The sequence below is a fragment of the Numida meleagris genome, chromosome 27 (assembly GCF_002078875.1).
Source record: "Numida meleagris isolate 19003 breed g44 Domestic line chromosome 27, NumMel1.0, whole genome shotgun sequence".
In the NCBI taxonomy this organism is placed as follows: Eukaryota; Metazoa; Chordata; class Aves; order Galliformes; family Numididae; genus Numida; species Numida meleagris.
The window spans coordinates 984,207-1,008,098 of record NC_034435.1 but is presented as its reverse complement, the minus strand read 5'-3'; the positions used below and the strand labels follow the sequence as shown (position 1 = coordinate 1,008,098).

General features: G+C 57.5%; 3 protein-coding genes across 4 annotated transcripts in view; 1 reads left to right on the top strand and 2 right to left on the bottom strand.

Annotated features, from left to right (window-relative positions):
- On the bottom strand, nt 4,448-7,643 carry DOHH (deoxyhypusine hydroxylase). Its single transcript, XM_021378621.1, has 5 exons — nt 7,526-7,643; nt 6,931-7,242; nt 5,972-6,048; nt 5,528-5,765; nt 4,448-4,888 (listed from the first exon to the last, which is right to left on the bottom strand). The coding sequence occupies exons 2-5, from the start codon at nt 7,202-7,204 to the stop codon at nt 4,578-4,580; spliced, it is 900 nt and encodes a 299-aa protein (XP_021234296.1). The 5' UTR covers nt 7,205-7,242; nt 7,526-7,643; the 3' UTR covers nt 4,448-4,577.
- On the bottom strand, nt 8,841-12,006 carry LOC110388879 (protein ANTAGONIST OF LIKE HETEROCHROMATIN PROTEIN 1-like). Its single transcript, XM_021378613.1, has 2 exons — nt 11,367-12,006; nt 8,841-10,215 (listed from the first exon to the last, which is right to left on the bottom strand). The coding sequence occupies exons 1-2, from the start codon at nt 11,511-11,513 to the stop codon at nt 9,097-9,099; spliced, it is 1,266 nt and encodes a 421-aa protein (XP_021234288.1). The 5' UTR covers nt 11,514-12,006; the 3' UTR covers nt 8,841-9,096.
- The window catches only part of FZR1 (fizzy and cell division cycle 20 related 1), a 14,309-nt gene continuing 2,292 nt past the window's right edge, over nt 11,876-23,892 (top strand). Inside the window, exons 1-13 of one of the 2 annotated variants that reach the window (XM_021378611.1) lie at nt 11,876-12,012; nt 16,680-16,824; nt 17,782-17,907; nt 18,137-18,200; nt 18,624-18,751; nt 19,207-19,289; nt 19,700-19,883; nt 20,071-20,136; nt 20,579-20,681; nt 21,281-21,465; nt 22,280-22,513; nt 22,595-22,699; nt 23,372-23,464. In XM_021378611.1, coding sequence (XP_021234286.1) covers nt 16,756-16,824; nt 17,782-17,907; nt 18,137-18,200; nt 18,624-18,751; nt 19,207-19,289; nt 19,700-19,883; nt 20,071-20,136; nt 20,579-20,681; nt 21,281-21,465; nt 22,280-22,513; nt 22,595-22,699; nt 23,372-23,464 — 1,440 coding nt within the window. In that variant the 5' untranslated portion in view covers nt 11,876-12,012; nt 16,680-16,755. The remainder of the gene's footprint in view (nt 12,013-16,679; nt 16,825-17,781; nt 17,908-18,136; nt 18,201-18,623; nt 18,752-19,206; nt 19,290-19,699; nt 19,884-20,070; nt 20,137-20,578; nt 20,682-21,280; nt 21,466-22,279; nt 22,514-22,594; nt 22,700-23,371; nt 23,465-23,892) is intronic. The other variant, XM_021378612.1, reaches the window with a different exon arrangement.

Genomic DNA, 23,892 nt, shown 5'->3' with positions numbered 1-23,892 from the left:
GGGACAGGGATGGGGATAGAGATGGGGACAGGGAATGGGAACAGGGGTAGGGAAGGGGTCAGGGTCAGCAATGGGAAGAGGGAAAGCAGTAGGGATGGGGGCAGGAGTGGTGTCAGGTAATTGGGATAGGGATGTCAGTGGTGACAGCAATGGAGACAGGGACAGGGTGATGGGGACAAGGGACATCGATGGGGATGGGGACAGGGATGGGAACAGGAGTGAGGACGGGGACAGCGGTGGGGACATGGATGGGGATGGGGACAACAATGGTGGCAGCATCAGGGGACACCTCTCCTGCAGGGGACAGCGCTCTCCACCCTGGGTGCAGCGACCTCAGCGCTCCGAGCTCAGTGCTGGGGGGCAGCGGGGGCAGTGGGGGCAGCAGGGTGCCCAGCCCCCCTCAGCACCACCAACCCACCCCATGGGAGAACAACCCCCCCCTCATCCCCCAAATCCTGTCACCCTGACCCCAGAATGTGGCACTGGGGGGGTGGGATGGCAGCGGGTGGCACTCACCCTCCTGTCCCCGGGCGGTGGCAGTGAGGGCCGCCAGCAGCAGCAGCACTGGGAGCTGCGGGACACGCGGCATCGCGGGACGGATCCTGCGCCCTGCACAGCGCTGCGCCCTGCACGGGGCCAAGGGGCGGCTTTTATTGGGCTCAGGAGGGCAAGTGCCACCAACGCCATGGCAACGCCGATCCCTTAACCCTTGGGTGGTGGCACTGCTGCTCCACTGACACCGGCACCAGTGGGACCCTCAGGGATGGAAGGAGGGATGGACGGACGGATGGATGGAGGGAGGGAAGGGTGAGCGGGTGGGCTGAGGGATGGAGGGGCCGGGGGGTGGATGCATGGAAGGGTAGGTAGGTGGATGGATGGACAGATGGATGGAAGGATGGGTAGACAGAAGGAAAGAAGGAAGGAAAGAAGGACAGATGGATGGATGAGTGGAAGGAAGGAAGGAAGGAAGGAAGGATGGGTGGGTGGACGGACGGAAGGCTGGATGGGTGGATGGAAGGAAAGATGGATGGATGGAAGGACAGATGGGTGGATGAAGGACAGATGGGTGGATGGGTGGATGGACAGATGAAGGTGTGAGAGGATGGATGAATAGGTGAAAACATGGAAGAGTGGTGGACAGACTGATGGACAGGAAGATGGGTGGGTGGATGGACAGGTGGATGGATGGACAGGTGGACGCATGGACGGATGGACGGGTGTAGGGCCCTCCCAGCCCGGTGCCAACTCTCCCCCTCTGCCCATCACGTGCCCAAGCAGTGCCCATGCCACACCCATGTGCTGTTGGTGCTCTTATCACCAAGGCCTTATCACAGGCAGCTCCGCTCTGCCCCCCTCCTTCCCCCAGAGGTTATTGAGGTGGGGGAGGGGTGGTAGCACCCCCAGGTGATGCATGGGCTGTGCAGGGGCCCCTCCTGTGGGAAATGCCCATGGGGTGCAGGTGGAGCCTGGGGATGGGGGCCCTGTCCTGGAGTGAGGGGGGGTCTGTGCCCCTCCTGCAGCACAGTGGGGCTCATGGGTGCTATGTCCCCACCAAACCCATCTTGGGGACACCCATTGGAGCACTGCCCCATCGGCACCCACACCTGGGGACACATCGGGGTCCATGTATCCGAGCCCCCATCCGCGTCCACGCGTCTGCCCGCACATCCTTGTGTCTGTCCCGTGCCCACGTGCACTCCCGTGCGAAGGTCGGGGCCCCCGAGGGCACAGCGGGGATTTATTGGGGCGCGGCGCGATAGCGGCCCCGAGATACGCACACGGAGACGGGGGGGACGGGCACGGAGCCCTGTGCCCCTAGAAAAACCGCTTCTTGCGGGGATCCACGAAGGAGATGGAGCTGCGTGGGGCGGCGGAGAGCAGCGGCGAGGGGGCCTCCATGCCCGGCAGCGCCCCAACACCTTCGCCCCGAGCCCCGTCCTCCGCCTCGGGCGCGCTCCCCTCGCCCATCACTGCCTTCTCCTCCTCCGCTTTGGGTCCGAATGCCCAATCTGTGGGGACAGAGCTTTGTCAGCAGCGTGTCCCCCTCCCCACACCCCGTGCCCTGCATGGTGATTCCCCAACACAAAGCGCCGCAGCCGAACCCCGGGTTGTGCACGGAGAGCCTCATCCTGCATCCATTTTGGGGCAAAAAAAACCAGCCCCTTTGGCCACCCCATTCCCATTGCCCCACTTCCCATACGGGTTCGGGGACCCCCACCCGCGTCCCCCTCCCACTGCTCACCGGCAAAGTCGTGCACCAGGTCCTTGATGAGGTGCCCCACGATGGCGTATGCCACCACCAGCACCAGGGAGACGGCCATCAGCAGGTAGAGCACGTAGCGGGGCAGGCGGATGCTGTCCAGGGCGGGGGGCTTGTACTCCACGTACAGCACCCCATCCTCCTCGGGGGGGGACTGCAGCAGGTGTCGGGGCACCGGGACCCCCGGCAGAGCCATCGCTGGCTGTCACTGCGTGGGGGGACGCAGGGGACAAGCGGCATCAGGGTCCCCGTGTCCCCGCTGTCCCTGTGCTGGGAGATGGATGGCACCGAGGGCAGAGTGCCCGCGGGAAGGAGCTTAGCGCGGTAATCCGGGCACGGCGGGGGGGGGCTGAGCACTGAGGGGCAGACAGAGGAGCCTCGGGGATCCCCGAAATCCACACGTGGGGCAGTGCTGCGGGGGATGGGCATCCCTGTAAGAGGGGGAATGGGCCGCAGAGAATCCCCATGCAGGAGGGGTGGGGTGGGCTCACTCCCAACCCGCAGCTGCCTAAATCCCCGCACTCTGGCCCCGAAAGCTCGGAGCAGATGGTGTGAAACGCACAGCAGTGCTCAGAGCTGCTCGAAACGGTGCCCTCGCAGCAGGGCTGGGGACCAGGGGGGGCACGAAGCAGCCCCAGAACCTCTGGAACAACCCCAACCTCCTCCCCCCAACAGGGCCAGAGGTGCAAGGCTCAGTGCCTCCTCCACATCCCGGCTCTGCTGCGCCCACGCCAGATCCCAGCCACAAAAATGCCGGATTGGTTCCAACTCGGACTTAAAAAGCGTTTGAAGGAGTCGAGATTTTTTTTTTTTTCTTTTTCTTTTTTTTTTTGCAGGAGGAACGAGGAGGAGAGGCAAAAAATTTGGCACCGCTCCTGCTCGCTCAGCGTTTTTTTTTTTTTTGCAGGAGGAACGAGGAGGAGAGGCAAAAAATTTGGCACCGCTCCTGCTCGCTCAGCGCCGTGCACACATGGGAGCGTCGGAGGCAGAGAGCAAGGGTTGGAGCAGTGCGGTAACCAGGGGCCAACACGGCGGTAATCGCCGCGCAGCGCTCCCACCTGCGTGCTGATAAGGAGCCCATCACCTCGCAATGGGGAGACAGCACGTCCACGTCCCATGTCCTGTGTCCACGTCCCACATCCCTGCCCCATCCCCTGCCCTCACAGGGCACGGTGGTACCCAAAGCCCAGCAGTGCTGCGGTCTGCGTGGGGTGAAAGAGGCAAGCTCTGTGACAGCACACATTGGGTGATCCAACGTTTTGTCCCCACAAAGACCCCCCCCCTTCATGGGGTCCTGGGTTGGAGGAGAGTGGGACAGCACTGGGGCTCCCACTGCCCCCACCCCCGGGGACAACACTGCGTGGAACAGCAGCTTTACGTGCTAAGAGGATCGAGCAGTGACTCACAGAGACTTTGGTCAAGGGGAAAGCACCGTCAGCAGGATGCGGAGCCACTGCTCACTGCAGCACTATGGGGAGCTCACCCACGGGGCTGGGGGGGGCTCTTTGCCCACGCTGTGTCCCCCTCCCTGTGGATGCAGGCCCAGGGAACCCCAGCCAGGGCCGGACCCTTCCAGCCATGCGGGTGCTGAACAGTGGCTCGGCTTGCACCCAAGGCCTCTGCTTTATTTCCTCCCAGCCCCACACGTGCCCCACTGATCTGGGCGCTGGGTGCTGGCAGCAGCCGGCAGCGGCAACCCTCCAGATCTGGTTAAATGCAGGGGGAAGTCCAGGCAGGCTCTGCCTCACCCTGTGAGCCTTCATGGCAGCGCCATTCCCTGCAGAAAGAAAAACTGCGGCCAAATCTCCCGCGCCGTGCCATGAAATGAGCCCCATCCCAGGGCAAAGGCTGCTGTGAGCACAGAGCCAGCCTGCCCCGACAGGAGAGGCCAAACCCACAGGGCTCCTCCAGCAGCTGCGGAGGTGAGGAGGAACCCGGCTCGGCACCAGCACCGAGGGCAATTTCGAGGAATCGCACAGCTCCAACCCAACCAGAGCCGGTGCCTGGAGCCAGCCCCGACCCCTCCAGCGGAGTTCAGGTGGGGGAAGCGAAGCCCGCTCGCTCCGAGGCGCCACGATGGGCTCCGACATGCAGCACGAGCCCACCCACTCCAAGCCCTGAGCCAGGCTGCGGGCGGGGAACGGCGCAGATCCAGGAAACGGGGAGCAAGTAGAAGCTCAGCCTGGATTTGGATGCAGATGGCGGCTGTAATTGTGCCAGAGAGCAAACCCAGTTCCGCCTCCACCACGGATCCGCGCTGACGGAGGCGAACAGGGAAAGCGGGCCCGGGGGAAGGAAGCAGCAGGCCCAGCTGGGCTCAGGCCTGCAGCCTGCACAGCCCGTCGGCGTACTGGAACTGGGGGCCGTTCTCATACTCGTACATGTCCAGAGCCACCTCGCAGCTTTCCCGCACCACCCGCTCCTCGTCCTGGGCGAAGGCGCGCAGGGTCTCCAGGCAGGAGGGCCGGGCGATGGAGCCCAGCGCCTCGGCGCACTCGTGCCGTACCATGGGGTTCTCGGCGCGGCTGCGCAGCGCAGCAGTCAGCTGTGGGACGCAGGCTTCGTCCTGCATCTGGCCCAGCACGTACCCGATCTCGTGGCGGAAGAGAGCGCTGCCGGCACGGAGCCCTGCAAGAGGAGGTGAGAGTGAGTCCCCCCAAATGTGAGCTGAGCCCCAGATCCAAATGCTGTGGGGCAGAGGAAGCCCTAGGGTGGACAGTGGGGGCTGCCTTTCTCCAGACCTGCGGGGCTCTGGGGGAAGGGGACGCAGTCAAGCACCATTGCCTGTCCCCACACTGCCCCAGTGCTGACTGCCCCACGCCCTAACAGCCCTCCTGCTGTGGGATGGTGAAGCCACGGCACAGGGTTTCCGAGCCCTTGGCTCACACTGATGCTGGAGAGCACCGCCAGCTTCCCTGGGGCTGCAGAGGGGAACCAGCAGGGCCACGGGCTGTGCTCTGCCCCCTTTCCTTTCAGGACATCTGCATGCCCCTCTGCAGAATAACTTCCAAAACCCAGGGTGAGGCTGGATGGCCTCAGCCCCTCCAGGATGAGGAAGCAGGTCCCCAGTACCAGGAAACACCGGCTCAGCCTGGCAAATCCCACAGAGACGGAGAGGGGACTGTGAGACACCAGAGAGCACCGAGCACTTTGCGAGTAGGGGGGCAGGCAGCAATAGAAGCAACAGTGCAGCCCTGGATGTGGGAAATCCAATGGTGGATTAACCTGCGCTGACCCACAGCGAGCAGACAGCCCCCCGGCCCTTACCATCAGCCAGTGCCAGCACAGCGTCGCGGCCCCCCAGGTTCCGCAGGGCGAACATGGCCCGGTAGCGGTCGAACAGCGGGAGCGACTCGTCCAGGAGCGCTTGGCGCAGCGTGGCTACATCCGTCTCCTCGGCGGGGGGAGCGGGATCCACCGAGTGGTAAGGGCTGGTGCCCGGCTCCTCCCCGTGCTCCTGCAGCCACTCCAGCCTCCTGACGGCCAGCTGGCACGTCTCTGCCACCTGTGGGGACGGGGACACGGTGTGGACTACGGTGTGGTGGCACCGCACAGGGCTGGGAGCAAGCACAGGGCTTCCCTGAGCAGCAGAGCTGTGTTGCTCTGACAGAGATTGTGTCTCCAGTCCTTGGTGTCACCCTCTGGTCCCTGGTGTCACCCTCACATGTCAACAGTGCTGACCCCACGGCACTGACACCCTGGCAGCCTCACCTCCACCACGGGATCCTCCGAGTAGCGCCTCAGGACGTCCAGCACCTCGGGGTCCCCAATGGCACCCAGGGCCTCACCTGAGGAAAGGAGATGTCAGCAGGTGGGGATACGTCTCAGGGTGTCCCCTGTCCCCAGCACTGACCGGTGTGAGAACCCCAGCAGAGCCTCAGGGACGCAGCCCTACTCCAACACCCCAAAATCATAAAAGGTTGGAAAAGACCTCTAAGATCATGAACTCCACCTGTCAGCCCACCCCCACCATGCCCACTAACCACATCCTTCAGAGCCACACATCCATGGTTCTTGAACACCTCCGGAGGCAGTGACTCCACCACCTCCCTGGGCAGCCTGTGCCAGTGCATCACCACTCTTTTAGAGAATAAATTTTCCCTAATATCCACACCCGAACCTCCCCTGGTCATGCCCTCTCATCCTATCACTGCTACTTGGGAGCAGAGGCTGTCCCCCCCTCACCACGACCTCCTTTCACAGAGTTGGAGAGAGCACTGAGGTGTCCCCCGAGCCTCCTTTTCTCCAGATCGCCCCACCCCATTCCCTCAGCCGCTCCCCACAGCACTGTGCTCCAGACCCCTCACAGCTCCGTCGCTCTGCTCTGGACACACTCCAGCGCCTCAATGTCTTTCTTGTAGTGAGGAACACAACACTGAGCACAGCACTGAGCTGCAGCCCCACCAGAGCTCAGCACAGGGGGACGATCAGCTCCTGCTCCTGCTGGTTGCACTACTGCTGACACAAGCAGGATGCCATTGGCCTTCTTGGCCACCCGGGCACACTGCTGGCTCGTGGTCAGATCCTCCTCCTCCCCAAAAACCACCGCCATGACAACGGCCAGCGAGGAGACAAGGCCTGGCCAACCGGTTGGGCCAGGAGATATGGCGACATGCTCTGCGGCACTCAGCGTGTGGCACACCGCGACTCGGTGCTCTCTAGTGCCATACCTGCCTCGTGCCGGACCATGGGCTCCTGCTGGCTGTCCTGCAGCACGCTGAGCAGCGCGGGGATGGCGGCACGGTCCCGCATCTGGCCCAGGCAGAAGGCCAGCTCATGCTTCAGCAGCGCCGAGCCGTCGGTAAAGGCCCGCACGATGCAGTCAATGGCCGCGGGGCCGCCCAGGTTGCGGAGGGTGAAGAGGGCGCGGAAGCGGACGGGAAGCGGCTGGGCAGCATCCAGCAGCGTGCGGCCGATGGCGGACACCTCTTCCTCGGTCACCATGTTGGGAGGCGCGGGGTCACGGCTCTCTGCTCACGATCCTGTGTAAAGAAAGGATCCCAGGGGTCCGAGTGAGCCCCGGCGCGGTGATGGGCCCGAGAGTAATCCGGCCCTGCGCGGTTATGGGCCTCGGCCCCCTAGCTCGGGCCCACGGGACGGGGGTAGCGCTGGAAGCGCACCCGGCCGGATGAGATCCCCGAGAGGGACCGGGACCGGGACCGGGACCGGGACCGGGACCGGGACCGGGCCCTCAACCGGGCCGGAACCAGAGCGACGCAGACTCGCAACGAGCCGGGCCCTGAACCGCGCCGGACCCGCACTCACCATGCGCCGACATGATGCTCCCCACGTGACCACGCCGGAAGCTCCTACCACCGCTCTTCCGGTTAGGGGCGATGGGACCGCCCCCAGCGGAAGTGGGAGCGGACGGGGAACGAGGTCAGCGGTGGCGCATGCGCAGTGGCAACAGGGCACACATAGGGTGCGGGAGGCCTGCTGATCCGTGACGCTGCTCCTGATCCGTGACGCTGCTCCGTGGGCTGTAGGCTGCCCCACTGCTCCCCATAGATGCTATGGCTCCCCAGGGCTGCCCCATGAGAGCACCTCATGGCTTCTAGGCTGCCCCATGATCCCTTCGCCATGATTCCCTCCAGCATCCCCATGACCTCTGGGTGCTCCACTGCAACCTGCGGCAGTCCCCGGTTCTGCTCCATGGCCCAAACACAGAAGAAGAAATCACCATTTTCCCTTCCCTGCCTGGACCATGCACTCAGCAAAGGGCACTTCTGAGCCCAGCGTGATCCAGGCCCTGGCCTTTGCTCTGCAGGCACCCAGCAGTATGTGCATTCCTGCTCTGAGCTCTGCACACTAGGGTCTTTCCCAATCTTCTACTATGGGATGTAAAAGTGCTCCCTATTGTGCCTTCCCACCCACCCCTCTCCTGGGGATCCTGATCTTCCATCGCTGGCATGAGATGGCACAAAGCTGGGGGTGCTGAGCCCCTCGCAGGGAGCTTTGCAGCGCTTCTCCTATGCTCCCAACATGAAGGTACCACCTCCTGGCTATGCACCATCACATTTTGGCTGCAAAATGCACATGCGAAAATGGGACAGGCTGCAAGCAGACCTCATCCAATGCTGACAGCCGGTGAGCAGCCCTCAGCATAGCGGGTGCCAGGAGGGAGAAGATTCGGGGCTGCAGCCAACATGGGGACGTGGCAGCCCCCCCACTGCCCCCCAAGCCCGGATCTGTCCCCGTGGGAAGGCTGGCGCAGCCAGGCATGCCCAAGCTGCTCCCCCGCCCACCGCCTGGAACAAAGTGCTGAGGAAGGTGTCTGTTCCCGGCCCTGCCTTGGCACTGCAAAGCAACATGCCAGGGGGCTCAGCCGCCATCGCACGATTTCTCAGCTGATAGCAGCAGAGCTGCGTGCTTCCCTGCACGGCAGTACAGTGGGACAGGGCGCAGACCCCCAGCATGTTTTAGCCCTGCAGAGCTGGGTTTGCAGGTGCAGTTGCATTCCCAGCCTGGTGCCAGCTCTCAGCAAGTCACTGCTCTGCCTCCTCCTCCCCTTCCCCCTCTGCACACATTTGCACAATGGGTTTTGCGCTTTAGAGGTCTGCCTCCTCACTTCCAGCCTGAGTCCAGTCAGCATTAGGGTTGCAGCCATGCCCGGCGATGGGATGACCTGACCACCCTCTCCCCAGCCAAATCGTGACCCCACTTTATTCACACAGCACAGAGCACATCACTACATTGGTCAAATCCCAGCAGAGATAGTCCAGGTGTGAGATACATCCCACTGCCTGCAACTGAGAAGCAAAATCCAATGTGAACCGAGGGGCTGGCACCGACCCAGAGGGTCCAAGGAGGAGCACGGTGTGTCCCCCCTGCAGCCATCAGCCCTCCCCACAGTTCTCAAAGTACTGGCACATCAGTTCACGCACCTGCTCAGCCCGGCCATCCTCCATGGCGGCAGGCGCGGGCTGGCAAGGCTTGGGCAGCTCAGTGGGCTCAGTGCCCTCCAGCCACTCCTCATTGAAGGGGTTGTCGTGCGCCTCGCAGACATTGTGCAGAATGCAGCAGGCCAGAACAAGGGTGGGCAGCAGCTCCAGGCTGCAGTCATCACACTTGAGGAGGATCTGCCAGCGGGCCTTCAGGCGCAGGAAGGCGTTCTCGATCACGCTGTGCGCCCGCTTGAGGCGGTAGTTGAACTGCAGCTGCCGCTGGGTGAGGTTCTCATCCTCCTGGTAGGGCTTGAGGATCCAGTCCTGCAAGGGGTAGGTGGCGTCGCCCAGCAGCACGTACTTCTGTGCCTTGCCCATGAAGTCCTTGGGCGGGTTGGGGCACAGCCGGCCCTCCTTAGCCAGCACCCAGAGGCTGGAGCTCTCCAGCACCGCGCTGTTCTCCATGCTGCCGGGAAAAGCGGTGGAGACGTCCCAAAATTGGCCCAGCCCATCCACGGTGGCCTGGGTGAGGATGGAGTGCCAGCCCTGCCCGTTGCAGTAATCGGCACTCAGACGCAGCGGGGGGTTGATGGGGATGTGCAGGCTGTCCAGGGCGCCAATGCAGTGCGGGAAGCCCCAGCGGGTGCGGAAGATGCGCACCATGTTCTCCAGCTCCTTCTCATCGGGCAGACGGAGGTAGAGGGGTTTCAGCAGCAGGACCACAGCGTAACTCACCTCCCGCACGCACGTCTGCACAGTGGAGGGCCCGACGCCAAAGAGCGGGCTGAGAGTCTGGTACTCCACGTTGGTGGCCAGGTGCCACAGGGCCACAGCCACTCGCTTCTCCAGGGGCAGCGCGGGGTGGAAGTGGGCGCTGTGCGGGGCCAGCCCTGGCCGCAGGCGGTTGCAGATGTAGAAGAAGGTCTCCCGGGACATGCGGAACTTCTCCAACCAGTCCTGGGGGCCGAATTCCTTCAGGACCACTCGCTCCCACCAGTCTGCACCCCGCAGGCTGGGCCAGGCACGGGGATAGAAGTAGCAGCTGGATCTCCTCCGGCGAGCGATCAGGAGCTGTGGGGAGACCATGGGGCCATGAGACAGCTGTTCCATATCTCTAATACCCCCCCCAGCCCACCTTATTTTGCCCTCTGAGGACAAAGCAATCTCAAGCAGTGCAGAGTGAAGGGATGTCCAATGGCCCTGGGCTCCAGGGCCTGCTGCAGAGGAGTCAAATCTTCTGGGAAACCCCAGGAACCTGTCCTTTGTGCCCCTCCTGTCCCCATCCTTTGAGTTCCTGTGATCTCTGTGTCCTGTGTCTTTCCTGTTCACCATCCTTTGTGTTCCCCATCTTCTACCCTTTATCTCACTGTGTCCCTGTCCATTTTTGTGACCCCTGTGTCTTACATGTTCCCTCTCCTTTATATTCCTACATTCTCTGCTTCCTCTAACCTTTGCATGCTGTCCTTTGCATCCAGGCTCTCATCTCCACGTCCTTCAGGTCCCCAGTCCTTTTTGTCCCCCCAGTCCACATCCTTTGTGTTCCTGTGACCTGTGTCCCCTCTGTCTTTCCTGTCCCTTGTCCTTTGTATCCATTATTTGTGTCCCCCACATCCCATCTTACATCTCCCTATGTCCTCATGTCCCCCAACAGTCATATCTCATTTTTAGCAACCCCTGTGTCCTTTGTATCCCCACGCCCTCTGCAACCCCTGCCCTTCATCCTCAAATTCCCCCTCTTCTGTGTCCCCCCCTGTCACTTGTATCCCCATCCCCACCATTTGTGTCCCTGTGACCTGTTTCCCCACTGTCCCTTATCCTTCTGGTCCCCCATCTTTTATGTCCCCCACGTCCCCTCTTTTATGCCACTGTGCCCTCCCCGCATCCCCTATTGACTGTGTCCCATTTTTTGTGCCCTCTGCATCCCTTAGTGCCCAGGCTCACATTCCCCATTTCACCATCCCCATGTCCTCTGTCCTTTGTGTCCCTGTGACCTCTGCATCCCTCGTGTCCCTACGCCCCTTCCTTCATCTGTACCCCCCCCCACCCCACTGACCACGTCCCATTTTTTGTCATCTCTGTGTCCCCACACCCTCTACATCCCCTCCCCTTCGTCCTCAGGCTTACGTCCTATTTTCCACACCCCCCTGTCCTTTGTGTCCCCGTGACCTCCACGCCTCCCCACCTCTCCGTCCCCATTTCCGCGTCCCCCCGCCGTCCCTCACCGTCATCAGCCGCTTCTGCCGCTGGCTGTAGTAGTGGCGGAGCCACGCTCGGCGCTGCGGCCCGTCCCAGCGCCCCGCCATAGCCCTCCGCCGCCCGCCCGCCCGCCGCGCCAACGCGCACAGCAGCACCAGCAGCCGCTCCTGCATTTTCAAATCGGGAGCCGGGGCCGCCCTGGAAGTGATCGGCCGCGGGGTCACGGCGGGGCGGTGCCGCCTCGGTACGGCCTCTAGGAGCCCGGGGACGGCGCAGGGCCCGCTGCGGGCAGCCCGAGGGGGGCACCCTGGGGCTTCCGTCACTCGCTCCGTGTTATTTTGTTTTATTTTAAGGAAATGATTGAGGCTCTCTTTAGCTTCTCGTTTATCAGTGCTTGTTTTAAACACAGCCCGGCAGCGGAATGAGGCGGAACGGGACGGGGTGGGAACGCTCCCCGCCGAGGCCCCGCGAGATCGGAGCAGGCCGCACCGTTGCCATGGCAACGCCTGCGGGCACTTCCTGTATTCATTCGAACGGGCGGACGGGGCGCTCCCGTCGTGCCCCGCGCTGAGGGGCGGGACTTCCGGCCGGGAGCGGCCGCCATATTGCGGGAGCGCTGGGGCCGGCGCTGGTGACAGGCGGAGGCGGAGCGGGGCCGAGCCCGGCGGGCAGGTAGGCGGGTGGGGCTGCTGGCCGGGCCCGGGGCGGCCTCACGGGTCTGGGGAGCGGGTCCGAGCGGGGCGGGCCCCTGCGGCTGACTGTGGCCGCCCGTTTTCCCAGAAGATGTGGGCCCCGGAGGGGCGGGCTGTCGAAGGGCGGGGCCTGGAGGGGCGGGGCCGGGCGGGGACTGCCCCCGTGTTGTGCCCCGCTCCTGCCCCCGTGTTGTGCCCCGCTCCTGCCCCCGTGTTGTGCCCCGCTCCTGCCCCCGTGTTGTGCCCCGAGGGGCCTGGCAGTAGCGCTGTGCCCCTCCTTTGTGGCCCAAACATGGCGGGGTGAGGCTGAGCTTCAGTGGGAGAGCTCAGAAATCATCCTACGGCTCCACGGGCTCCTGGCACAGAGCTGCGTGTGGGGCTGCAGGCCGTTGGCGGTTTGAGCCTCTGCCCACCTCAGCCCGCAGAACTCTGCGTGGTCAGTGCTCCCCTCATCGGGTGCGCTCGTTAACAGACAGTGTATCTGTCCCCTCGGTGTGGTGTGTAGCATCTGTCTGACCTGCCCGAAGTACACCCTTCGTGTAGCTGCCCTCTGCTGCCTCATTGCGAGGGCTTGGCCAGCCCTGGAGGGCGGCTCTGCTGCTGTGAGACAGCTCCCGCGATCATATCACGGTGGTGAATGGCAGCCGAGGTTGTTATGGTGTGTGCTCTGGTGAGATAACGACAAAGCAGCAACAAAAACTGTGGTCGGGAGCTGCGTGTGTACGTGCAGCAAAAGCTGGGGCTGTACAGCTGGTCTTCTGATAGATTTTAGTGGTCTGAGGGAGCTGAGCTATGCTCTGTGCCCTTCGCTATTATTTTTTAATGAGATGATGCTTTCCAAAGGGGAAATAGTTCATACATTGGGTGAATTACAGGGTTGAGGTCTTAAAAGCATCTCCTGTGCACTGGGAGAGGGGGAGGCAGCTGTCAGAGCAGAGTCATCCATCAGGGATGCCATGGGCTTTATTGCTCAGATGGATTTCCTGTGATTTATAGCTCTCCTGAAGGCATAGTGCTCATTTTCTTGTGAAGTGCTCAGTCTTATTGAGTTAGTGTGTTTAATGATGCTAGCCTGGTGTTCTGTACCCAAGGTTCCTCGCAGAGCCGTTCCCCTGCTGGCAACAACACTTCATAATAAAGACTGATCTTTTTTATTACTATTATTTTATGCAGAAGCAGAATATTCTGGGGCTGACAACTGAAGTCGCTGCATTTTCTGAATCTTTTGGCCCCGTTTTAGTGAATTAACCAGGGGGCACTGCTGCATTTCCAGTCGCTTAGAAGCACTTTGAATTGCCTGTCTTCATTGGGGTTCACGGACAGGGTTGCTGGTAAATTTTTAATCTTGGCTTTTAGAGCACTGACTCATGATGAGGCTTTCGGTAAAGCAGAGCTTTTATCTAGCGCTGGTGCTCTTAACAGCTGCCTGTAACTTTGTTGTGAGGCATAAGGGGAGATAAGCAGGTGAATGTGTTTTGCAGGCTTTTGTTTTTGTTTAGAAATGAAACTGAACGAGCAGAGTTAGGAGCTGTGGTAGAAAACAATCTGCAGGCCACCTGTGGGTTGGTAAGTGCTGCACATATTACTGTTCAGAGCTTACAGGGCCTTGAAGGGGAGATGTGCTTTTCCTCTGCCTCCCCCAGGTGTGATACACAGCAGGGCAGAGCATACAGGCTGCTAAAAAAAAAAAAAAAAGCCTGAAAGGGGCTGGGAAATGTTACGAAATGTACACAGTGATCTTTGTCTCTTGCTTCCTCAAGTTGTGCGTGTCTCAGACACTTAGCGTGGATAAACTCCACCCTCAGTAAGACTCCTTATCCCCAAATCCTAAGAGGCCTGGCACTGCCAGCAGCTCAGCTTCAGTCAGAGGTGGGATGCAGGGTTGTGGTGACAGGAGGAAGCTGCGTGGGTTTTGGTCACGGGTCACGTGGTGCTGGCATTTAGGCACAGGTTAAGCTGTGGGAGAAGGGACGTCTCAAAGCAGAGCCCTGCAGCGTTGATGTGTGTCCCTTGTGCGATGCGTAGTAAGGAGGAGATCACCAGGACCAGCTCCTGTGCAGCACGTAGCATCCTGCAGCACCTCACAGGGATGCTTCCTTCCCACTCTGCCTGTGTGCAGAGCAGGAGCCTGCTTCCCTGTGTCTGCAGGAGCAGAGGGAAGTGACAGAACTTGGTGGGTGCTGATATTTCTCCGTCCTGATCTGCCAGGGCCGAACCTGATCCATGCTGCAGCCCTCCGTGCTTTCATGGAGCCTGTGTAGCAGCCAGAAAAGGAAGAGGTGCACAAACACTCTTTATCCCAAGTACCTTTGTTAATGATTGCATCTCTAAAACCAGAGAGTGTTTTGTTGTTGTTGTTGTTGTTGCTTGTTCTTTCCTGTGGCCTCTGTTGTTTGTTTTGCCTTTGTAATAGGAGGTGAACCTGTTAGGAGCCTTCCTGCTAATTGGGTGCAGAGCTTGCCTGCTGACCCACGGGCGAGGGATGACACAGCGGTGACCCCGCAGCACGCACGCCTTGCGTCCTGACGCCGCCCGTGTTTCCCAGCCCGTGGCTTCCTGTGCTGCTGAAGACTTTGTACTTTTTTTCAGCTTCCCTGGGAGCAGGCGTGGCTCCCTTCTTTATGAAGCGGCGCGGTGAAAAGGTGAAAGGAAGAAATAACCGCTGCCTGCAGGCGATAAAAAAAAAAGGGGTTTAATGGTGATGCTGCTTTGGAGAGACCCCCCGCTGCGTGCGTGATTGTCGTGTCTGCTCGGATCAACCCCGCGCGTTGAACGGACTGCTGTAATCTGCAGTGAGATGCGTGTGGAATGAAAAATGTGATCCGGGAAGGGAGAGGAGCAAACCTGCAATTCTCCTAAGTGAATAAAAGCTGGGAAGGAAGCCTGGAAACCCCTCAGCTGGGGACCTGGCTCTGTCTGCATGCGGCGGTGGAGAGGGTTTGCTCTTCTGTCAATCTGAGCTCTGTAATTCAGCTCTGGGCACGTTCGAGTCGGAGGGTGAACAGCTGAAAGTGGTGTGCTCGTCTTGGGAGCGCAACGTGGCAGACTTTGTCGGCTTCCCTTCTTTTCCTTCCAGCTGTGGAGGGAAGGAGGGTTTGGGAGAACATCTAACCTGCAAGTGGCGGTGATAGCTGAGTAAGAGAACTGGTGACAACAACACTTCTCAAGTGAAGTCATGCAGCAAAGGGTATTTCGTGGGTGAAAGTCCTCTGGGCTTGTAAAGGCATGCAGAGAAGCTTATTGGTGCGTGGGGTTGTTTATTTTTCACAAAGGCTCTTCCAAAGGTGCTGTTGTCCCCTGGTTTCCTGAAGGCGTTACCCGGCACGTGCAGGTCCATGCTGTGTGTGGAGCTCTTTGCTCCCTGTGCTTCATCCAGGGCTCAGCCCCAAGTGTTTCACATAAGCTCTGCTGTGCTGTGCTCTGCTGGTCAGAGCCCCTCTGCTGTCTGTTTAGGGCTGAAGCAGACACAAAGGCTTCAGGCCAGTGCTGGGAGCTGATCTGGGGGCTCTATGAAGTCTGTGAGCACAGATGGAGGTGCAACGTGTTGCAGAGCATCAAATATTTGTCACCTCCGGACTGAACTGCAGGTTGGGCTCCAGCCTGCTAGGAGGGGATGGTCTTTTGTGGCACCAGAGGTGGAAAAAAGGCACAAATAACACAACACTTGCCTTCTAACTTGGTATGGAACTGCAGCATCTCGAGCTCTGGCACTGCTATGAATCTGAAGGCTGAGTGCAGGCAGGTGGCAAAAGTATTGTGGCTGCACCTTGCAGCACTTTGCTTCTCAAATCCAGCTTGGATTCAGCCAGCTAGAAGTGGGCATTTGTGGAATGTGGGCGCCCTGGAGCTGGTGGCAGTGAGTGCACAGCAGGCTTTGGGAGCTCCTGGAGCTGTCTGCAGGCTGCACTGACTTACACAGGCTCTGGGAAGGCAGAAAGAGCACGGATTTTTTTGTAGGACAGGCCTCATCTTATTGGTGTGCTGTTGCATTTCTCTGCAGCCTTCGAGGGTGAGGTTCAGGGTCAGGGAGTTAGAATCCATGTTTGTACAGTCTGGAACTGCAGTGTGTGAAGCTGTAAGGGCCCGTGCATTGGTTTCCAGAACTCAAAGCAGCACAGTGCTGCATAACGGGATCCACATCTCTGTCTGCATCGCGGTGCTGAGCCATCTGGGGAAGAAACCTCACATATGTGGCATCCCCCTAACCAGTCACACACCTCCTGTGGGTTCTGCACGCTGCTTTTCTCTTATTCACAGTGTAAAAAATGCATTTGGTTGGAAACCCTTGGTTTGAGAGGTCCTGCTGGCTTGAAAGATAGATGTGGAAGATCACAGGTAGTGAGAAGTAAGATAAAAACGAGGAGGAGTGCCACGGGATGCGTTAAGGGCTTTTAATACTATCTGTTTCTAATCTCCTTCATTTAAAAATGCCAAAGGCTTCTGAGTTGTTTGCTGGCAGTAATGCCATCCCTGGTGGCTGGCTTTGTTTGCTGGAAGCTGATTACTGCTCAGTCTGGTGGCTGCCTCTGAGAAGAACATATGGGAGAAACGTGGAAAGTGCCAAAGGAGAGGCTGGGTGCTTGGTCCTCAGCTTCCGTGTGAGGAGTGGTAATATTCAGGGGGATTTTCTTCCTGTGTCTGTTGCAGCAGACTAATTACTGATTGGACTTCATGAGCATAAATCCCCGAGGCTGCTGAACTCCCCAGCCCCTGTCCTTCCAGCATGGACCAGGATTACGAGAGACGTCTCCTGCGCCAAATCAACATACAGAATGAAAACACAATGCCTTGCGTAAGTACAAACGTCTGTGCCGAGTCACCTTAGCCTGGATGTTAAGCTCTGCTCTGTGTTTCCTCTCTCTTGAGCTTTGAAAGGCATGGGAACCTGCCTGTTGTTGGGCTGTAAGCAGGTGTGAATTCCTGAGCTGTTCTAGGAGTAACCAAATAACAGTGCTTTGACACGGACAAACTCGGTTTGGGTTACAAAAACGAGTTAAGTTATTTTTATGTAGCATGGTGATGCCTTTTAACAACTAATCTCAGCTGTATGCAGAGTGTGAATGTTGGGGACTAACAAATAAAACAGCCTTAGAACTGGAGGCCAGAGCAGCCCAAGAGGGCACTAGAGAGCAGGGGAAGGCAGCCTCAGTGTTTCTCTGTCCCTGAGCAAATCCTTCTGGAAACCTTTCCAGACATGAGGGAAGCAGCCAGCACTAACTTAACACGGACAAATCATGCCTGACCCTCCTGAGAGCCTTCTGTGACAGCACAGTTTCACTTGCTGGAGGAGAGGAGCGAGTGAATGTCATTTACACTGAGTTCAGCAAGGCTTTTGGCACAGTCTCCCTTAACGCTGCCGTAGCAGAAATGAAGGGTGGGTGGTCTGGGAGGGAGATGGTGCACGCTCCCCAAGTTCATGGGCCCCACCTGCGTGGGGGAAGGTGCTGATGTACCTGGGATGGAGCTGCAGCCAGAGGGAGCTTGACAGGCTGGAGAAGTGAGCTGGGAGTCCCCTCCAGCATGAAGTATTCTATCAAAACGTGTGTGACCACAGGTGAGGAACCTGCAGCTCACAAACCAGGCACCCTGCCCTGCTCTAGCCTCTCTAGCAGTTCTGTTATGGGGATAAGCAAGTGCCTTGCCCTTCTATTTAGGCATGTTTAGCTTTGACGTGACCTCTTTGATGGTTCTCAGACCCCACTACTGGGACCAACGCTTGTTCCTTCATATCTCTCATTCTTTAATTCAGGTAGCAGAGATGAGAAGAACCCTGACACCTTCCAATTCTCCAATGTCATCTCCTAGTAAACATGGAGACAGATTCATTCCCTCGAGAGCTGGGGCCAACTGGAGCATCAACTTCCACAGAATAAATGTAAGCTCTGCTCCCCTCTGCTGCAGCTCAGAGCCTTTGAACTGAGGAAGTGGTGTGTCATGTTTTGTACAGCAGAATTGCTGTGTGTATCTTCTGCAGCACGGCCTCGTACCCTCTTGAAGGGTTGCTCTGAACGTGCATCTTCTGCCCCACAGTGGCAGCCTGCTCTCTGTTGGGTATTCTACACACAGAGGTTTCTGTATGGTGATTGCATGCTTTCCCCCTTCAGGAAAATGAAAAATCCCCAAGTCAGAACAGAAAAGCGAAGGATGCTACATCAGACAATGGCAAAGGTGAGAGCTTCTTTCTATCGCTAGCAGCCACGTACAGCTTTTATTTCCATTTGATGCCAACTTCAGGAGCCAAGTGAACACTGGCGCTTCAGTGCTTGCGCCAAAAGCCATGCTGGTGTTCTTAAAAATGCATTCTGAAATGCACATGTTGTGGGAGTGAATGCCAGGTCACCTCAGCAGGCTACTGATGGGCATCTGGGAAGCAAGGACATGTTTGTGTTCTGTGATTTATTGTCACAAAGCACTTTTCTGACGGAGAGGAAGGAGGAGTAGCTCGCTACTAGTCTTAAGTCCAACTTGGAGTCCCAGGCTTATTAAGAGGCCCTGTGAGTGTGCAAGCTGGGCAGATGTGCTCCTATCAGTCTCTGCAGAGCTGCTTGTGGCTCCAGAATGCCCAGCCTGAGCTCGTGTTTGGGTTCACAGATGGCCTTGCTTACTCTGCCCTGCTGAAGAACGAGCTCCTGGGAGCAGGGATCGAGAAAGTGCAGGACCCGCAGACAGAAGACAGGAGGTTGCAGCCTTCCACTCCAGAGAAGAAGTCTCTCTTCACTGTAAGTTGGTTGCATTCAGACAAAGGGAAGTTGTGAGTCTGTGTCACACAGTTCTGTAAAGCCACTGACGAAAGCAAGTTAGTATTGTGATTTTACTGCTGTAAGTTGTTGAGAACCAAAATCTGTTAGCTTGTAAAGACAGTATGAACAACTGTAGTGAGCTATGTACTTCCTATTTCTGTACTGGCAAGGAAACTGAGTGGGAACAAAGCTTTTTTTACCCACTCTAAAACTGTAAGTGACCAAATCAAGGTTTCAAACTTCGGTGGAGGTGAAGTGTGTGTGTGTGTGTGTGTGTGTGTGCATTTGGAACACTGAGAACAGGGAGGAAATGAGAAGACTGAAAAACTGACAATGGGTGTTGGAGATAGCTGGGCACTGGTGCCTGTGTTGTGAGGGATCCTCTCACTCTTGGACATGCTGAGGTTCTTACTGGCTGTGTTTTCTTCACGCAGTATTCCCTCAGCACAAAACGTTCCAGTCCGGATGATGGCAACGAGGTCTCGCCATATTCCTTGTCTCCTGTCAGCAACAAAAGGTAATACTGATCCTGCATGAAGAAGGGAAGGGTTGGGACAGTGGTTTCAGTGTGGTTCTCTAGGGTTTCTTTCTAAGGCAACCAAAATTGCCACTTGAATTGGTTTTGGAAGTCTGAGAAAGGTAATAAGTACAGACAGTCAAGTTCTCTAGGGATTTCTGCAGGTGTCCAACCTGCTTAGATCTGCAGGATGTCTTGTCTGGGTGTCAGCAGCCAGCTGAACTTTTTGCTACTTAGCTCCTTTGCAGAAGCAGAACCCAATTCCTTCTAGTCTTATCTGCTGGAAGGAGTTCTGCTGCCTCTTTTTGTTTCTGTAGAAATGTAGATTTGCTTTCAAGAGCAGCTGCATCCGTCTGTGCAATCTGCTGTGATGTGTGGTATCCTGTAGTTGTTTTTGTGTCTGTAAACAGTCAGAAGCTGCTAAGGTCGCCCCGAAAACCGACTCGGAAGATCTCCAAGATCCCTTTCAAAGTGCTGGATGCCCCAGAACTGCAGGATGACTTCTACCTGAACCTGGTGGACTGGTCCTCTCTTAATGTCCTCAGCGTTGGCCTCGGGACGTGTGTTTACCTATGGAGTGCTTGTACCAGCCAGGTAAATGCAGACCAGTGTCTGCAGAGCACCCGTTGCTGGAGGTGCCTTCCAGCCACAGCAGCTGTCAGAGCTAAGGGAACTCACTGTGTGAGGGGCTCAGTGTTTGTAATGCTCTGTCCCAAACTGGGGGCTAGTTTGGGAGGCAGCTAATGGTGTATTTTCAAGCTAATGGTGTCTTATTTTCAAGGTGACCCGGCTGTGTGATCTCTCTGTGGAAGGAGACTCAGTGACATCCGTGGGCTGGTCAGAACGGGTCAGTATAACGTAATCTGTAATGACAGCTGAAATTCAAATGCTGTCACTGTAGCTGCATAGCCCTTCCTCATCAGTTTTAGCTTCTTTGGGTTATTTTTCTGTACTGCCCCAAATTCCCTGTTTTCCTGTCTGCACTCTGTCTCTGCTAAATGAGGGGGCCTAGAGAGAAACCTCTTGTATTTTGAGGTATTCATTAAGAGAGATGGGAGGGAGAAAGAGCCAGGTCACTTCTCCAGCTCTTGACAAAAAAAGTGTGACAATAAATTCGTTCCAGCCAGGCTGCTTGCCCTCTCCAGCAGGGAAAAGATGGAAGATGGAAGAACTCTGGATGCTTTTCATCCCGTGGGATTTATCCTGAGGCTTTTCCTGGGCATCTAGCTTTTGTTTTACATCTGTCTCTGCTTACTAGCTTTGCTGATCATGGTTTTCTGTTTGTCTAGGGGACCCTGGTAGCCGTTGGCACTCACAAGGGCTTTGTACAGATCTGGGATGCAGCTGCAGGAAAAAAGCTCTCCATGCTGGAGGGACACACGGCCAGAGTTGGTAAGGAGGTGGGAGGTGGAGGCTCCTGCATGTTTAGCTCCTTGATTTTTTTTCCACTTTTCTCCTAGCAGGGATCTGCTAGAAATAGCAGAACTCAAACAGCACCAGAACTGGTATTTATATCCCGCTGTGTCTTGAGCTGCCTTGAAAATGTTACCACCTAGTAATTGTGGTGTTCTGATCTTGGGTGTGGTGGTGTCTGAGTGCTCATTGCAGCAGGTGTTTCCTCCATGTCTGAGGCATTTTAGTTTGGTTACAACACTTCTTCTCACTGCCACCTGTTTCCGCTTTCAGCCCTGCAGGCAGGCAGCTTCACACTGAGATTTCCAGTTCCTTACATTTCAGGGACTGTTTTGTTGTCGGCTTTTCTGTTTTTTGGTCAGAGGCATTGAATCTGCACACTGGGGTGAGATTTGGGGCTGTAAGTCACCTTCTGAGTTCTGTGCTTTACTGCCTCATGAGATGGGATCGCTCCTAAAGCGCTGGTTTGGGGTGGTTGTTTTTCTTGTGAACCTCTCACAGCTCCGGTAGCTGCGTTCTGCCTGCTCCTGCAGGGCCCCAGAACAGGCTGTTACACCAATGCTCTCCCTCTGTCGCAGGTGCCTTGGCATGGAACGCGGACCAGCTGTCTTCTGGGAGCAGAGACCGAATGATCCTGCAGAGGGACATCCGCACCCCGCCCCTGCAGTCAGAGCGGCGGCTGCAGGGCCACAGGCAGGAGGTCTGCGGGCTCAAGTGGTCGACAGATCACCAGCTCCTGGCCTCCGGGGGAAATGATAACAAGGTACAGTGCTCAAAGCTGCTCATGTGAGGCTCGGCATCTCTAGATCTTCACTGAGAAATGCCAGCCCTCCCCCCCCCCCCCCCTTCCTTTAAGCTGCTCTGTGGAGGGGCTTTTGTTTCAGTTGCTGGGCTGCGTCCAACTGTAAATCACGCTAAGCTTCTCCTCAGTCCTCTCTCTCTAATCAAATTAAAGAGGCAAATTTAATTTTGCTTCTGTATTTGGCTAATTAAATCTATAGCTTGACTCAGTTTTGAGTTCAGTAAAGCTAAGCTGTGCTTCCTGACTTGGTCTAGGTGGTGTACAGTGAATAATGTTTATGCATGCAGAAGGAAACCGAGTTTAGAAGCTATGCAAGTTCTAATACCTAGAGCACAGAGTTGTAGCTCGCCGAGTGCCATATGGAGGAAGCATCTGTTCCCAAGAAACAGTGTTCAGAGCCCTCTGGAGCGGGTTGCTAGGTGGTGAATTTACCCAGTGTACGTGTGACAGCATGGTTGTACCGAGTTCCTTGTCAGAATGTCTTCTGACAAATCTGAGCGTGTTTTTGGAACAATACAGCCCCAACGACGAAAGGTTTTGAGTTGATGTTCAGTGATGCCATATGTTTGGCTTTATGAGCTTAACCTGAGGAGTTCTGTGGTCCGGTGGCTCCTCAGCTAAGCATGGTGGCTGGGTGAGATGGGCTTCAAGGCTGAGTGGGAAGCCGTCACTTTTCCCCACCACCCTCGTCAATCCCGGTGCAACATCGTGCCCCGTGGGCGTTGCAGGCGCACGACTGCAGCGTGGGTTTGCTCACATCTCTCCCCTCCGCCAGCTCCTCGTCTGGAACCACTCCAGCCTGAGCCCCGTCCAGCAGTACACGGAGCACCTCGCCGCGGTCAAAGCCATCGCCTGGTCTCCGCACCAGCACGGCCTCCTGGCCTCGGGCGGCGGCACCGCTGACCGCTGCATCCGCTTCTGGAACACGCTGACGGGGCAGCCCCTGCAGTGCATCGACACCGGCTCCCAGGTGTGCAACCTGGCCTGGTCCAAGCACGCCAACGAGCTGGTGAGTTCCACTGCGCGGCCCCCGCTGCCGAGCTGCCTCGTGGTGGGGAAACGCGACGTCTGCTTCCCCCTGTCCTTCCAGGTGAGCACCCACGGCTACTCGCAGAACCAGATCCTCGTCTGGAAATACCCCTCGCTCACCCAAGTAGCAAAGCTCACGGGGCACTCGTACCGAGTCCTATACCTGGTAAGTAATGGGTGCCTTTCCAGAAACCTCTGTAGCTGCTGAACTGGCTGAGCACGTGCTGAGATGAGAGCCAGCAGCGGCGCTGTAAGCTGCCTCTGGTCTTGGTGGAGATGTGAGTGTTGCCCCGCGAGCAATGAAAAAAGCTCTGTGTGTGGTTTCCTTGCCTGCAAGGGACACTTTGATTTACTGCTATGAAAATGTGAGGCTTTATTAATGAACGGCAGAGCTTGCCAAAACCCTTCAGAGGGAAGCACGAGGATCTCTTCTTATTCCCATAAGCCTTGGTCACTGCTTTGTGGGTAACTGCAAGCGGGGAGTGACACGATGCCCTCAGCCTTCCGAGTTCTGTGTCAAAGCACCTGGTGCAGTGAGTCCACCCGGATCTCTGCTGCCTGCTTGCGTTATGCAGAGCTGCCAGCGGAGTCCTGGCAGGTGATAAATATTGCTGATACTGTTTGGCGACGTGGATTCCAACCCAGGTGACTAACGAGTGGCGTTTGCCAGCTCTGCCACGCTTCCTGCCTTAACGCACATTTGTAATCCGGGGAGGAATAGCCCCGATTGTAATTGGTATGGGGAAGGCGAGTCGAGTCTCTCAGATGCATTCCAGTGAAGGTTTGTTTTCAACCTCAAAAATGTGATAGATGCTCAGGGCTGCTCTCTCGGCCGTAGGCGATGTCCCCTGACGGGGAGGCCATAGTTACAGGAGCCGGAGACGAAACCTTGCGGTTCTGGAACGTCTTCAGTAAAACTCGCTCAACAAAGGTAAGGGTGCGTGCGCTGTGCAGCTGCAGCAGGAATTCGGGTGTTTGCTCTCATCTTTGGCCTCGCCTCTGGGTTCCTTTAACCTTACCCTGCGGATGGAGGGGTGGTTGCAATCAAGAGTTAAAGTTGGCTGCAGTATAAAAAGGCTTTGCAGTCATGAGACACAATAAAAGGTCGGCTCCGCTCGCCCGAGGTAGCGTGACAAGACGTCATCCTCCCGGCCATCCCGGAACCGCTGCGCTCACCTTGAGCCCACCGCCATCCCCCGCTGCTGGCGTGATGCTGTCAGCTGACCGTGCCCTCATAGTTTATTATCCTCCTTAATTACTGAATGAGATGGCACCGGGGGTACTGCTGCTGGCACCGGGCCGTGCCCAGCAGTGTGGGAGCTGTGCTGGGTGTCTGGTGTAGACAGCAGCGCCGAGGCC

Bases quoted from the DNA above. Each gene is read 5' to 3' on its own strand.
- DOHH (XM_021378621.1), bottom strand. From the start codon at position 7,204: ATGGTGACCGAGGAAGAGGTGTCCGCCATCGGCCGCACGCTGCTGGAT. The intron at 5,766-5,971 runs GTGAGGCTGCCA...CCGTCCCCACAG, and splicing joins CGGAGGATCCCGTGGTGGAG to GTGGCAGAGACGTGCCAGCT. The intron at 4,889-5,527 runs GTAAGGGCCGGG...CTCCTCTTGCAG, and splicing joins TGTGCTGGCACTGGCTGATG to GGCTCCGTGCCGGCAGCGCT.
- LOC110388879 (XM_021378613.1), bottom strand. From the start codon at position 11,513: ATGCAGGAGCGGCTGCTGGTGCTGCTGTGCGCGTTGGCGCGGCGGGCG. The intron at 10,216-11,366 runs GTGAGGGACGGC...GTCTCCCCACAG, and splicing joins GGCAGAAGCGGCTGATGACG to CTCCTGATCGCTCGCCGGAG.